Here is a 15,587-nt window from a genome sequence, read left to right as displayed (position 1 = left end):
GGCAGGCCAGCCAAATTAGCCTTCTTCATTATGCCACTGTGCTTGGGTCACGTCTCTGCAGGTACTGAGACTCCGGTGTGCCACTGCTCTCTGGTGGGTTCACGCACAGTATTTTAAGCAGAGCACAAGGCAGAACAGGCGTTGCAGGGGTTGGTTGAGAGAGCAGGTGCAGCTGTGTCGACGCTAAGTAGCTGAGACCTGTAGCTGACTGCAACACCTCTCACTGCATAACACATAACCGTCTGCGGGAAGGTTTTATTTTCAGTGGCACAACATGACCTCAATATGGCATCTGTAATGGAAAATACTGCCACTGTTTTCAAGGTTGACTTGGCATGAAAATTCAGTTTGCAGCTTTTTTTTGGGGTTGCTATTAAGAAAGAGGTGACCAGGCACGCTGTGTTTCAGATGGCAACCTGGTGAAGGTCACACAGAAATGTTGAAATGGGGTTAAGAACATAACTTGAGCTGGTGACTCTTTTTTGATGTCTTCAATTCACATGATTGGCCGGTACAATCTGAGCCACACAAACCAATGTGTGTGACCTCTGTCAGTTACTACCACATAATATGATTCTGCTCAAGGTTGCAACAATGCCATCAGTATAAACATGGGAAAACCTTGATTGTATGAGTATAGAAATGTGTGTGAAATGAAAAAGTGAATTATATGTAGACCAAAATAGCCCTGTAATAAATATTACATCATGTGTGAGTGTTAAGCCACATTTCCTCATCATTCCTTTCAATTATATACATACCATTTTTAAAATCAAGTCTCTTTGAAAATACAACCTCTGAACTAGCACAGAAGGGCTGAGTCAGAAAAAGCCTATCTGACCTTTCATGATTTAGTCATCACACAATGATGCCATCACTCCTTTGCCTTAAGATGGATTATATCTGCAGAACACCAATAGGCAAGGTATGTGATGTGTGAATGGGACTGCATGATAAATATATGGATGGAAATAATTGTCTCATGTTTTCTACCCAACGCCCTTATGACATAATCTCTAGGAAATCCTTCTTTATCTCATTCTAGATACTTCCCCGCTGCAGTCTATATACCGCTACTGCTGTACACAATGAATTAGAAATGAGTAATGGCTGTTTCTGTGTTGCTTTGTTATGGCTCATCATGTCTTGAAACCCGGTTCAACCAACGTTTTTTTCGTATCTACCCCGGCAACGCAAGCTGACAGGCTGAATGACGCACAGCAATCTAGGCCTTTCGAGTTAGGTTACGCCTCTTGTCCTCCATTAATATGTATGCAGCCTCATCACTGTTTTTCACATTTGATTCCTTTCCCCTGATATGAGCTTTGAGAGATGAAAACATATCCTTACCAGAGATAAAAGATAATAAGATGGTCTATTCCTATAAGACATAACCTATTTTATAAAAATACTAGCTTTTTCAAGATGGAACAAAAATATGAATAACAGATTCATGGTCTGCAAATGAGATTGTCACACTGTAACTTGGCTGCTAGGAAAGGCAGAGACCTGGGAAGCTGCAATATATACATTTAAATATAAAAAATAGACCTTCAGGGTCTGCAGAGTAAATGTATCAGGCTGACGCACTGCTGTCATTCCTTGCAAGAAGGTCAAGTCAAACTTTTATTACTGCAGATCAATTCCTACTTCACTTGATAAGAGCTCCTTACTTAATGAGAACAGCTGAGTTCAAGTCCTTTGGGAAGGGTTTCTATATATTGCCCTGACTGTGTAACTTGTGTTAGGAATGGACTCACTGTTCTGCGTGCAGGGGTTTGAACTCACCTCTGGGTTGGTCCACCTGGTCTTGATTGTCTCAGACATCCGCTGTGTACAGCCCAGCAGGTCATACCCCTCCCTGCTCTACAGGCGGAGCACACAAACACACAGCATTTCAACATTAGTACTTCGTCATTCCACTACTCATTTAGAGGAGAACCAAATTACTGTATGCTTATTTATCAGTTTATAACTGTATACAAATACAAACGAAATGCATCGTTTTTTTTTTTACCAAAATGATATTATGAAAATACCTTTGCTTTTAGAAAGAAAATGCATTGTATAACTTTGACAAGTCAATCACAGATGACTTTTGACTTTTATGGTTTGCCATCATATCAATACTGTCCGAGATAAATGGATCTTTCACATGAATACACTGACACAGTAAGCAGGATAAAACCTAGAGTAGGTTTATGGTAAATAATGTGGCCTTAGGCTGTGTGTATGCGTGTGTGTGACCCCTTTGTCTCTCATCAATCAATTCCATATGTGGCCATGATGCACGAGTAGAACACTAAATTGTACTGCTCTACTTTTTATTTTTCAGATGTGCACTCACAGGGTAAAGGACAAAACTCGTGCTCTGTAAATGACACTCAGCACGAGATGTGGGTCGTCACTTCTACAGCTAAATGCTCCGCTTTTGTCATTCAGTTTATTTCAGTGTCCACAAACAAAACCCTTGAATGTTTGAAATATTAATCCAAAAGCTAAGTCCTGGTTTCTGATACTATCACACCTATGTTAATTGGTCCTTTGTGCAATAACCCATACTGAATGTGTTTAGTGGGCTGATAACATCTGCCTCTGGTTCTATAATCATCACAAACGCCATGCTCTGCAGAACTGAGCGATGATGGAGTTATTCTCACAATCCAGCACCGCATTTGCCCGGCTTACTGGACCAACTGCAATGCTGCACTCAATGAGTTTTGACTCCCTAGACCTATTAAATGCGCCTGAAGCAGAAAGCCATCTGGGAAATGGAGGAAGGGTGAATTGGCATCAATCCAAACATAAATGGGATTCATAATGTTTCCATTTCACAGTTTTCCTAGGAATTATTTATGTAGCCGTGTAATTGAATCCATTTATTAATGAGATCATGTGGGTGATCATACATTGTTATGTTTAAAATATTACAGAGCCCTAACGAGTTGACTTAAAGACTGCATAACCTACAGCTGTTGACATATTATTTAGCCTGAATTTGAAATGCAAATCAGAAAGACAATGTTTTGAATACTTTATGTCATAGAGTTCAGAGTTAAAGACATTGTGTTCAAGTACAGTAGAGAGCATGTTGTAAATAAAGCTTTGCCTTATGCACACTTGTCATAGGGCTGGGTGATATGACAACATGTAATCATCATGGTCTTTTTTAACAAATATCTTGTTGAGATTGCCGTGTTGATCATGACATCACATTTGGAGAAAAATAACTGATTGCGATATTTTGACTGATATTGCGACTTGCGATATCAGAGGGAATGATCAACTTTGAAAAATGATTCACATTATTATTAAATCATTAAGTAAATTAAGTGTTATAAAGGGTTTTAATTAAGTGAGTAGGGTACTGTTAGTATGGCAGGACTTTTCTGAAGGACCACAATACTTCATTCAGAATGATATCTTCACATATTTTGCCTTTACCATCGCTTAGTGCGATTTGCTAATTGTACTAGTCCATATTGTGATTTTTAAAGTATATATAAGTGACATTACTTTACTGTTGGGGAGTAAGGATATCTATTAGCATCAATATATTTCTCATATCTAACCCGATGTGTTCCGAGTGTGTGACTCACCTTCTGCCAGGCGTAGGCCTCAAACAGCGTGATGATCTCATGCTCGCGGTGCTCACCTTGCACGGCACACAGCACGCAGATGACTTTCTCATCATTTTTACAGTAGAGGGAGCCTTCCTGCTCATGCTCCTTGCAGCGCAGTCTCTCTACTGTCACGTTGTTATTCTTCCCAGCCTCTCCGGCCGCCGCGGCCTCCTGCCCTGCTTCTGCGCCCTCTGCCCCATCGCCGGGCTCAGCCCCCAGCTGCACGCCATTCTGAGCTCCATCTTTTTCCACAGCATCACCACTCTCATCGCCTTTAGCTATTGCCCCTCGGAGAAGCGCCATGTCCTCATCCTCAGCTCTATCACCGACTCTAAAGTCTCTGCTGTTGCCAAGTCCATTAGCCTGTGTCCCCTCGTGATTGTAAGGCATTATGGGATGATGTGTGCTGCTGGCATGTCTGTCAGCATGGACGGAGCAGAAGGCGAAGCTGCAGGTGTAGCACACGTGTGTGGCCGGTTGGGCCTCGTCAGGCTCGCAGGCATCACATGACCCATCCATCTGTGGCAGCTCCTCATGTTTCAGCCCCAAAACTCCATCCTGGGGTTCCCCTTTTTGGTCCATGGTGGCTGATAATAATTCTGGGGATAAAAGGACTAATCTTAGAGGAGACACACAGAGTAGAGGACAGGATATTAATAGCTGTGACCTTCTGAACGGCTCTCATATTTGCACGGGGGAAAGTCCAAGATCCTCTGGACTAATCCCCTCTGATGTGATGTTAGCAGAGGATATATGGAGGGGTAAACACAAAGAAACAACATCCAGAGCAACACAATCTACACAAAATCATCATTTCGCAAGGACACACCATCTGCAGTCACCTTACTGTCTTTGTGTTCACAGTTTGTTTACGAACTCAGAAAACAGAAAGTGCTGAGTATGGTTATACCTTGGGCATGACCAAACACCCACACTACTCTTATCTCACCTTCCTGTGCATGGCACCAGGCCCTGACCTTTACGTGTTTTGTTTGTTTATCTTCATGCCCTCTCACCCTACTTTCATTTCACTCTGCAGGGGTGAAAAGGAAAGAGTAAATGGCAAAGGTGCATGACTTGTACACAGAAAGAACCCTCATTTTCTCCTCACTTTCCATTCCTCCTTTGAGCCCTCCTCTCCTGGGCTATACTGTGTACTCTTTCCCCACTGCTGACACAAACAACCGGAAGAAAGATGCTGTAATGCAGAGAAAAGACTCCCCCTCTGCCACAGCTCTCTCTCTCTCTGCTACTTCTCTCTCAGACATTCATATAGTGCTTCCTCACACACACATACAAAGACATTTTCTCCCTATTCCTGTCGGGTTTACCGGTTTGCAACTCTCTGCAGTGTACTTACTTGTCTTTGTCTCCTTCCTGTTTCTCCGTCTAAGGCTTGTTTTGTGAAAAAAGTGGAGGAATTAGCTTAACGGCTAACTTCCTTAGCACAGCCGTGGTGCTTTGAATTCTATTACTGAGCTGTCGACGGATCTGCGTTCACTTTAGAGCATAAAAGGGGCTCCTGCTTCGATCCGACAGCGTTTACTTCCTTGTTTTCATGAGCTCCTGTCTGTTTTTTTTCTTCTACTTCCTGCTTAGTCTCCTGTGTCTATGTGAACGGCAGAGACACGCAGAGGCTGGAGAGAGAAACCCCGTTTGACAAGCAAGCACTAAAAACAAAGTGAAACTCCTTACCGGAGGCAGGTGAAAAACACTCTCCTTTTGCAACGTTAATATTTAAACTATTAGTTTTGTCATGAGCGATTTTGTTTTAATAATTGTGTTATATTAATCACCGCTTATGGTCTTTAATGTGTCTAATTGTACGTCTGTTTAACACTACCCGCAGCTGTAAACTAACGTTCATTGATTTAAGCCATTCAAATCGGTCAACAAAATAATTGAACGAATAAAAGATATCTTAGCAAACACTGATTTACATGTTCTCTTTATACATCCATTGTCAAAACATGTTAAATAATTTGATCTTAAGTTGGAGTTTTCTTTGTGCTAAAACTAGGAATAGAATAATAAAAACATGTTCAAAACTCAACAGAAACCACATGATGGTGAGTATGTTCCTCGAACTCATGTGTGCATTTAAGCTAACATTGGACAATGGAGTCAACGATGATCAGCTCCCGTTTTCATCAAAAATAAGAAAAGAAAAAAGTATTTATATGGTTGTTTTATAAAACTGCAGACATTCCTGAAACCTTGCACTTTGCACGCTCAAATAACGGGCTTGCTTAAATTAATATGATGACATGGTAGTCATCGTGTAATGTAGCTACAAGTCATAATAATTAGTTATCATAGTAACAAGCAAACATGGTCTCAACCATTGCAATATAACATTGTTTTGTAGAAAGAATTTTCCAGAAAATTATACAAAAATCATGACTCGTGTTAAGAGATCAGCTTATGTTCTTTTGTTGCTAGTAAGAATTTGATAATGAGTCTGAACCTTAGATATCAGACTTTTCCCCAAATTTCTAAAATATGTCTTCTGTTTAAAAACATAATTGATTGCTGTTATTCGTATTGTAATCATCAATGCCAACGTTTTAACAACATTAATGTCAATATAAGGGCCTGATGATTAGATACACATAACTCAAGCAATATCAGGCCTATATCAATTGAAAAGCAATCCGTTTTTTTTAGTGAGCTTTAAGTAGTGTTAAAAATAGTGCCTGTTATTGTTCATGCGTGCATTCAAAATACATTACTGCAAAGTGAATAGGCACAAGGCTGAACTTAATGTTGCCCTATATATTTGAATACAGGATAAGCTTCAAATTGAAGGGTAAACACAATGTGAAATTGAACACCGCTGGTTAATGGGGAGTTTCTAATTATGATGTCTGCTTTCCCTTCTGTACACGTCCTTCCTTACCCTCCATAAACCAGCACAGAGACAATGGAGCAGGATTAGAAGTCTGGAGAGAGAGATGAGGAAAAACAAGCTGTTCTCTGTTGAGAGATCTAAAGAGGCTATTGAGCTAGGTTTCAGACAAGCAGTATTTGGAATAAAATTGTTTACTGCAACTGTGATTTGAATGGGACACAATAAATAACTAGGGGTGCACCGAATGGGAAATTCTTGGCCGAAACCGATACCGAAAATAGGAAACAGTTGGCCGAAAACTGAATGCCGAAAGGCCGAAAATGATTAATAGAAATATATATATATATATAATGTATACATTTTTTACCAATGTTGTTCAGCTACCTGATTATGGAAAAATAAATGATTATGGATAAACTTAACTTAAATAATAATCACTATTATGGGTCCATAAAACATTTATTCAGCACTTTTGAATGCATACAGTACATTAATTCCAAGTCAAGTGCATTTTCTTTTCTCTGTAGGATAACTACAACAAAGTGCATTCAGAACAAAGCCAAGGTGCTTTAAAACTGCATAAACATCTAGGCCAGTAGGCCTACAACAAAATAGTGTAAGTAAAGACTGACAGCCAGGCCTTCAACAACAACAAATGCACATATGAGTGCATGCATACAAATCCACATGAATGTAACTATTTACAAATGAAATTACAATTGAATTTCAAGAATCTGTAAATAAGGCTGTCTGTCCTCATAAGCAAAGTAGTAAACATTGTATAAAGATACATAAAGTGAAAACTGGATACAAAATCCACAATCAATTACAAATTAAATTACAATTTCAAGAATCTGCAAATAAGGTGGTCTGTCCTCATGAGCAATGTAAACAACATTGTATCATTTCGATACCGAAAGTACAATATATTGAACACTGTGCTGCTGTAATTTCCCCTAATGATAACCTGAGATGGTGAATTATAATTCACAATGAAAATTGTTCAGGAAAGTGGGTATAGAGTAGACATGTAGAACTAGATAAGCTTATGATAAGCCAGCCTTGTCTACTTATTAAGGAAAAGTGGGAGGTTCTTTTTAATGAACATTAGCTTCTCTGCTTTATCAGCCATAAGTCTGTTCCTCTTCTCATCAAGCACATGAGAGGCAGCGCTGAACAGTCTCTCGCTGTCAGTGCTTGTGATTTGATCTTGCTCCGTATATTTGTCCGGGTGTTTTGATTTCAAGTGGTGGAGTAATCCCGAAGTGGTGGAAGTCTTTGCAGTTACACCCCCTCGAGAAATGTCAGCTGAACACGTTTTACAAATCGCAATCCGCGCCTCTTTCTCTGATATTTTTAAATATCTCCAAGCGGCAGACATGTTGGCTGTGAGCCAGCCGCGAGCATGGTCGCGCGCCGTGCTTGTCGCCGCGTTTTGATTACGTCATCACAACAACACGTTAGTTTACCAACGTAACCCTGTTCTCTGACATTCGGTGATATTTTTTCGGTGCTAGAACCCTTTCGGCCGAAAGCCGAAAGGGCCTTTTTAACCATTTTAGGCCGATAATTTTCGGCGGCCGAATATTCGGTGCATCCCTATAAATAACTATAAACTACATTCCAAGCCCAGAGCATCCACTTTATGTGGATGATGATGATGCTGTCTTTGCTAAAGTTTTTAGCTGTTTTGAGTAGGATTGCTCCTTTTTAAAAGGTTAACTGAAAGAATGACTCAATTAAAACATATTTTACTGGTAAATTTGACTTGGCATGAAACTTCCTTAAGCCATGCTTATTTTGAAATGAAAATGTGTTTACAGAGGCTGTTCAAATGTATGATGTATGAATGATTCTGATCCGAGTTTTGGCCAGAAATGATTTTGCACTTCCAACCATAAATGATCTATTAGTAATGAACCAAACCACAGTGGAAAGTTAAACGGTCATCTGACTTATTTCAAATGTTTCACAGCAATAAACTGCCAAACAGTAAGGGACAACATTATCTTGCACACTGCATATAACTGAAAACAATTAAAAGGCTCATTGACTTGCAATTCATCAGAATAAGCATTCAATATACAAAATGTGGCTAATGGGAACTTTGATTTGTTCTTCCACTACCAAGGGATCGCAGTGGAATAAAATGTGACACACAATTGGGGCTAAATTGTGTTTCTACAGTTCGTAAAAAGCCTGTGCTTCGAAGTTGGCAACATTAAAAACGCCAAGCTCTGAGAAAAGGCCGCCAAGAGTGAAGGCGGGAGGTTTGGCAGACACACAGAGAGCAGACAGAAAGCTCTTCCTAATGCGTCAGTTCTAACATTGTTTCATTGGCATGTGGTCATTTCTAGATGAAATTTCTGTCAGTGCAAACAGCACCGGTCTGTCAGAGGAGAACTTCTCTCTCTCACCCTTAATCTGTTGATATTTGATTCTGTCTCTCAACTCCCCATTTTATCCCTTAACCTGTCATAGCTGTGCATCATAAAGCACAATCAATATGCTGTTTTGCAAGGTTGTTCATGGCTTCTTGGAGCCATTTTCTTGCTGCAGTATAACTCAACCCTGCTGAATAAAACCTTTTAAGTTAACTCCTTCAAAAGTGTGTGTGTGTGTGTGTGTGTGTGTGTGTGTGTGTGTGTGTGTGTGTGTGTGTGTGTGTGTGTGTGTGTGTGTGTGTGTGTGTGTGTGTGTGTGTGTGTGTGTGTGTGTGTGTGTGTGTGTGTGTGGAAAGGTAAAGGAAGGACAGCTGTCAAGCATGATCAGAGGCAGTGAGCAGTGAGATGCAGGTGGGGAAAGAAGAAAAAGACAATTTTGTAAGCAGAGCACATACTGTATGAGGGACAGCGATAAAGAGCCTTATTTGATAAATGGCTCATCCAAGACATTGTAATATCAAGATCTTACAATATTCTCCTAAGAATGCACTCAAAACCTATATTTAGTCCACCCTAGCTGATGGATTTTGTGCATACATTTTTTGATATTTACTTAAAGTTTCAAGCCTTTAGTTAATGTAGATATTTAAATATAATTTAAATGTCTTCAGCAATGGTTTTCGAGAATATTGATTGGCATGAATGTAAGCTTTTTTTTTCTACTTGCATTGCAGAACTTCTGTTCAAACACCTCTCGTCATTAGGTTAACTGTTATGATTCCACCCCCTGCTAATAGGGTCGGAAACTTTCCCAGCATCGATTTCAGCTCCATTGGTGTATTGTAGGACCATAGCTGTCATAAATCAGACTTTCTTTATATTCTGCAGCATTATCTCACAGCCAACTGGGATTATATTATCATGGTAAAAATGATGAGACAACTTCAGTGTAAAACACAAGGTGTACTGAGGTTCATCTGAATATTGTTTTTCTCAGTACCTGAGTGAAGTTCCTATTTCAGTTTCATTAATCTAACTTAAGCTGTAATGTCTGCCTCAGAACTGAGGTCATATATTTACAAATTGCTAGGCCGCAGCCTCAGTTTCACATTTTTCAAATGGCCACTCTATCATAAATACGTCCAGAACACATTATCATTTGTATCATGCAAAGCAGCAAGTCATTACCGTCTACTGCCAAAGGCATATCTACACTTATCTCTCTCTCTGTCTCCCTCTCGCCTTCTTGTCTCTTTAGAGAAGGAGAAAAACATATTTCCAGTGCTTCGTCATAAACACAGAAATAATCAAGTTTGCGAGAATGGGTGGAGGCTGAGAAGATGGCCACTTCCTACACTAGGAGAATATGAGTTAAAGGTTGAGGGAATTTTACATTTGTAAGTTCCTCTAAGAGGCTACAGGTTGGATTGTTGAAACATTGTTTTGGTATTGCTAGAGTCAAAGTCCCCCATAATGATAACAAAAAAGTTGACATGGGTTTTTGCATGCACTACCAAAATTCTGACTTTATGAGCAATATAGCCCTGCACAGATTATGGTTCCACATTATTCACAATATCCTCTTAGCCTCTGCAAGGCTATTATGAGTTACAACATCTCTTTATGGCTGTCTCCTCTATTCCCTGGAAACCCAGAATCAATATCAAGCTTCGAGGCTGCAGCCTTCCATCAATAAGTCATTTAATCAATAATCCCCAGAGAGTACTGCATCACAACTGTTTTTGTAAACCCAAGTTCTACAAAGCTATTGAATTATGAGTCTTTGAATTGGTGTATATTAGCAAGGAAAAAGTCCTTATTGTGACCACAAATCCATGTTTTGTTGTACTTATCATTCACACAATTATGGGGAAGGCATGCATTGTTCTATTATTTATTGGTTTTATGAAAATCTCTGGAAGATAATGATTAGCAGACACTTTTTCCCACTGCCTTTTTTATACAGTTTATCTAGTAAAGTCTCTTCTGTTCGAGTATTTTTCAAATCTCCATGAAGTGAATCTCTGCTAGGCAATTTTCTAAGACACATGAAGCATGATATCAGATGGACACAGAGACATGAAGTGGGACGGAAAGCACAAAGCATATGAACAGAGTGAATCACCATGACTGGCCTGGCATATATTCCTTCACCGTACCCCACCTCTATTTGATCCCAACACTGCTCTTATCGGCCTGTTACACACACTCTGTGTAACCACGTAACTGTCTTACACCACCGGTCTTAGGCCTGCCAATATACAACCGGCAGCTTTCTGCAAGGTTCACTGTCTACTTTTTGTTCAGAGCTGCAGAAATAGGGAGCTGGGGGACGTCGGTAATAACGTTGTTCAGAACCAAACATCCAGCACGGCTAATATGATGACTTTGAATTCTCACTGCACTGTTCAGTGTGTGGAGGCAATTAAGCTTTGGCTTGTATTCCTGAGGCAAATTGAAATGTATCATACATCAGTAGTCCTTTCATTTATTGGTTACACATGGGAGAGCATTTCAGGCAGTATAGACGGATTATTTTTTATAAATGTGTGTTGAGCATATAGCTTACTTTGAGGTGGAAAATGGAAAAGTTCTTTTTTTTTCTCCATATTATTCATACAATTTGAATTTTAAAGGTCACTATGTTTAAAAGTAAGGCTGGAATTAATAATTTCTGCAATTTGTATACATTTTCAGAAAAGATATCGTCTACTTTTTGGATTCTTAATGAGAAATGCGCAATTGATTTGGATCTTTTCACAATCTTCGAATATAAATATGTTTTTTTAATTATGTTTTCCTATCATCCATGTGAGGACAACAACACATCTTATCTAAATGTCTATTAGCAACAAAAGTTTTAACCAAAACCAACATGCCAATTTCCACTAACATCATTACCTATACCAAGTAGATAATTTGCCTGACTAGGAAAGCTCAGGAAACAAGCTGTCAAGATGTTTTTTAAAAGCTCTGAGCATTAATATGAAAGACAGCTTTTTCTAGCATCCCTGTTTTCCCCATCACCATGTTAAGGTCCTTACACACCGAGCCGATTTTCGGCGTCAATAGATGTCGGGCCGTCGATGAGCGTCGTGTCGCCCTACTCAGATTGGCTGATGAACAATTTCCAAAATCGGGAAATGAGACCATCCAAGGAGAATGTTAATTCACCATAGGTCTGCGCTCTATGCCCCTTTAGTTCTCTTAAGGATTGGACCATATATAGAAAAATAATATTGGACCTCTTTGCATTCCAGTCCTTTTCCAGTCTGTTGGCTTAATGTGATAGATGAGTAAACTCAATCTGCTAGCTTTGGAAGATGATCTGTGTGTAAAGGCTTTGGCATTTATAATAGTAAGTGGCCATCCTTTAACTCACTGTTGGATTTATAGCCAAAAGAAGGATTTTGGTAATGGACTGTGAGAACAGAGCTGCATGTATTAGGAGAGATTCTTGTCAAGGAGTTGCGAGTGTGAATATAAATGAATATGAAGTCTAGATATGAATATGAGGTACAGCAAATGAATGGCCACTGTCAGGTTGAATCCCTTGCCAAGGTGAATGCCATTTTCTGGTTTGAATGTTCAATTTTTATCAGCGTTTTGTCAGTTTTTCTGTGCATAACGATGAACTGTTTGGCCTTCACCGACTGTCACCAAAATAGAATAGAGCACAGGTGCTTTATAGGGTAAGCAGGCAGGCTATGCAAAACATTGTGAAGCTTGACACCAAAGATGTTGTGCATTTCTGGATTGCAAATGACTTTTACTGTACTGTGCATGGCAAGTCACAAAAATACCAAACCATATATCATATGGCAGGGGCAAGGGGAAAGAATTGTTTTCCACTTTCGTAACTTTTCTTTGTACACAGCTATCGCAATGCCACTGCTAAGTTCCCAAATAAATAGTGTTATATGTCTGGACTTGATCCGTTGGATAGAGATTGATGAAAGTGAGTCAAACACATTTAGAGGTTTGTGTAAGGTTGTTATGTCTTGACTTTACTCATGACATACACATTTTCCTGCTACATCTGTGCTTCATCAAAAGCAAACAAATGTGTACTTGCCACTGAGTCAAACTCTGCAGAGTAGTGTGCACAACACTTAAATGATCAGCATCCAAATCTTTGGAGCTCAATTAAAAGTTGTTTAACAGAAAATATGGCTGCAAATTCCCTTTTCGCTTTCATGCAAAAACATTCTAATTTGCACAATGTTTAGATTAACAGACTGTTTCCACAGACAGGCTTGCTTGGTCACAGCTGGACCATTGCGTGCCATGACATCATAGCAGAGGATACAGAGCAGATCATTGGGCCTATATAACAATGGCTTTCTGTGTTTCGATCTCTGGTCCCTCTCAGCAGGCCTCTAAACGTGGGTGCCAGGTCACAATGCTCCTCTGTGCCCCCTGACGTATGGCTTCCTGGCACTGATGTGGCCCTGGAAAATTCTCAGGGTGATTACTCATGCCAAAAGCCTTCGAACCTTCCAGATCCGAGTATGGCATCCAGTGGGTCTCACGCTCGTTCGTCGGGGACTCAGCTGACAACACACTGAAACAGAGACAGCTCCAAGGTGAGTGTGTTTAGAGAGATAGGCAGAAAATGCGTGAGAAGTCGTTTTGAAAATTGAAAAATCATTCCAACTTGGCAATAAATGTGCTATTTGCCTGCCAGAACAATCACAATTCTGAGTTTGCTGATGATGATTTAAGGGTTTCCACACACCTCTCAGTAGGAAAAGAAATAGGAAACACATTTCCCACATAAAACCTGACAACAGTTCTTTAAATCAAAGTCTTTCACATCACAGACCCCTCATTATCTTTTCATGCTGACCTTCTAAGTCATATGATTTGTGTCGTCTGATCAGAGCCTAGCATGGATCTCCAGGCAACGCCACAACAGTCAGTCATAAGGTGGCAACATGAACATGATTCCTTTCCTTGACTGAGTGGAGATGGGTTGGGGGAAGGAGGGGGTGAGACTGCATTTGGCACAATCGCTGAGGTAATTACAGATTTAAAGGAGAGAGAAACACACAATGTTCACTCAAACAACCATGCCTGAGGCCATCAAAATGGAGGGGAGTCTTTTGTGTGTGTGTTGCTGCTGTGACTGACTGAGTCGCGAGAAAGAAGGAGACAGAGAAGAAGAAGTGAGAAAAAGGGAAGAGTAGCTTAGAGGAACGATAGAAACAGACAATAGTTTTGTCGAAAGGGTGGGGTGGTTAGGAGGGGGAGACAAATACAGTGAGTGAAAGGATGAAGATTGAATTTCGTCTTCACGGGCGAGAACGCTGCCTGCGAGCAAACAAATGGATGAAAAGATGACCTGCTGCTGTTCCCTGACTGACGGTTGGACAGCTCCATATTGCAGCCCCCCCCCCCCCCCCCTACTCTAACTCCCTGTCCGACTGCCAGTGTCCAATATCAACTCTTAAAACAATTATTGGACTGCCAGAGGGTGGATATAACGTTGAGACAGCAAACAAATGCAGAAGACTACCTGTCATAGAGCATGAAGGAAGCTGAGGAGGAGGGTATAAGATGAAAAGAGAGAGAGGGAAGAAGCATAAAGAATGGATCAATCCCTTAAGAAAAAAAAAGAAAGGAAATCTAATGACAGCTAAGCAGCTTATTAGTTTGGCTGACACTGGGACTTTGTGTGTATGTGCTTGTGTGGCTTGTTTGTCCCCTGTCTTTGAGGAAATATAACACTAGTCACGGCAAAACCAGATTAAGTGAATCTGTGAAAAAGAAAGATACATGAATGAACACAGTAAGTACATTGATCCTATAAGGAAATCATTCTTAATAGAAGGTTGTATCCTGTGCGTATATGGAAAGAGTGTAGGTGTGAAGTATGAATGAGTCATGATACTGAGATACACAATCCTGTGTACAGTAATATTCTACGGTACGCTGCATTATGTGACATAGCAGGGGCAGAGGGGTTAGCGTCATTTTGTAATGGCTTCACTGAGAATGGGGAAATGAATCGCTAAATCAGTAGGACTGATAATCTGCTCTGGGTGGGGAAAAAACCTGCAGAGAATCACAATGACCTTGCTTTGATCTCCTGCGCTTACAGTTAGCCCTTCCCACTTGCGATTGCCTGGCTAGTACACCACGTAATCCCACGGGATTAAATTGTTTTTGCATTGAACATGTGTAGTGTGTCGGTAGATGAATTTGTACACAGTTCTAAATATGAAATCAGTGCTTTGATGTTAACCACTGCAGGGCCATGTCGCTCCCATTTTCCCCACTTCCTCGATTTGTATCTCTATCCCCCCCCCCCCCTCTCTCTCCGGTTCCCGCTGTGTGTTTAGAAATAGGATCTTATTGCCTAAATTGAAAATGGGACTGAGTGCACAACACTCAACACATGGCAGCATATGTGTGGCAGTATGTGAGAGGGGGGAAGGGGGGAATGAAGGGAAGAAAGAAGCAGAAAAGGGAATAGTAGGAGGAGGAAAGATGATAAAGGTAAAGATAGAGAGAAGTGGGGGGGGGTGAATAGACAGAACTACAGAGAGAAGAGGAAGATGAGAGGCTGGGAGGGGAGGGAAGAGGAATGGTGAGGAGTTTAGAGGCTCTCCAACACATTGCACTCCCAGCACAGCAGATGCCACATTCTGTCTGGCACAGTGATCTGTGGGCCTACTCTATTTATACCCTCACTGTGTCACTTCAGGGCCACCGCAACACTCAAAA

At 40.5% G+C, this 15,587-nt stretch overlaps 2 protein-coding genes across 7 annotated transcripts in view; one reads left to right on the top strand and one right to left on the bottom strand.

Moving 5' to 3' along the window:
* Nucleotides 1–5,425, bottom strand: part of trim44 (tripartite motif containing 44) — a 46,775-nt gene extending 41,350 nt beyond the window's left edge. Inside the window, exons 1-4 of one of the 6 annotated variants that reach the window (XM_079679973.1) lie at nucleotides 4,984–5,422; nucleotides 4,573–4,656; nucleotides 3,600–4,222; nucleotides 1,789–1,866 (exon numbers count right to left, since the gene is read on the bottom strand). In XM_079679973.1, the coding sequence (XP_079536099.1) occupies nucleotides 1,789–1,866; nucleotides 3,600–4,205 (684 nt within the window). In that variant the 5' untranslated portion in view covers nucleotides 4,206–4,222; nucleotides 4,573–4,656; nucleotides 4,984–5,422. Of the gene's footprint in view, nucleotides 1–1,788; nucleotides 1,867–3,599; nucleotides 4,243–4,572; nucleotides 4,657–4,983 lie in introns of all 6 variants that reach the window. The other 5 variants (XM_079679971.1, XM_079679972.1, XM_079679974.1 and 2 more) reach the window with 5 other exon arrangements.
* A 7,886-nt stretch (nucleotides 5,426–13,311) lies between these two features.
* pamr1b (peptidase domain containing associated with muscle regeneration 1b) overlaps nucleotides 13,312–15,587 on the top strand; it is a 55,968-nt gene continuing 53,692 nt past the window's right edge. Inside the window, exon 1 of the mRNA XM_079684168.1 lies at nucleotides 13,312–13,444. Within this exon, the coding sequence (XP_079540294.1) occupies nucleotides 13,336–13,444 (109 nt within the window). The 5' untranslated portion in view covers nucleotides 13,312–13,335. The remainder of the gene's footprint in view (nucleotides 13,445–15,587) is intronic.

Source organism: Notothenia rossii, assembly GCF_949606895.1.
Source record: "Notothenia rossii genome assembly, chromosome: 5".
Classification (NCBI taxonomy): domain Eukaryota; kingdom Metazoa; phylum Chordata; class Actinopteri; order Perciformes; family Nototheniidae; genus Notothenia; species Notothenia rossii.
Note: the sequence above shows the minus strand (reverse complement) of the source record. Positions and strands in the feature narration are given on the sequence as shown.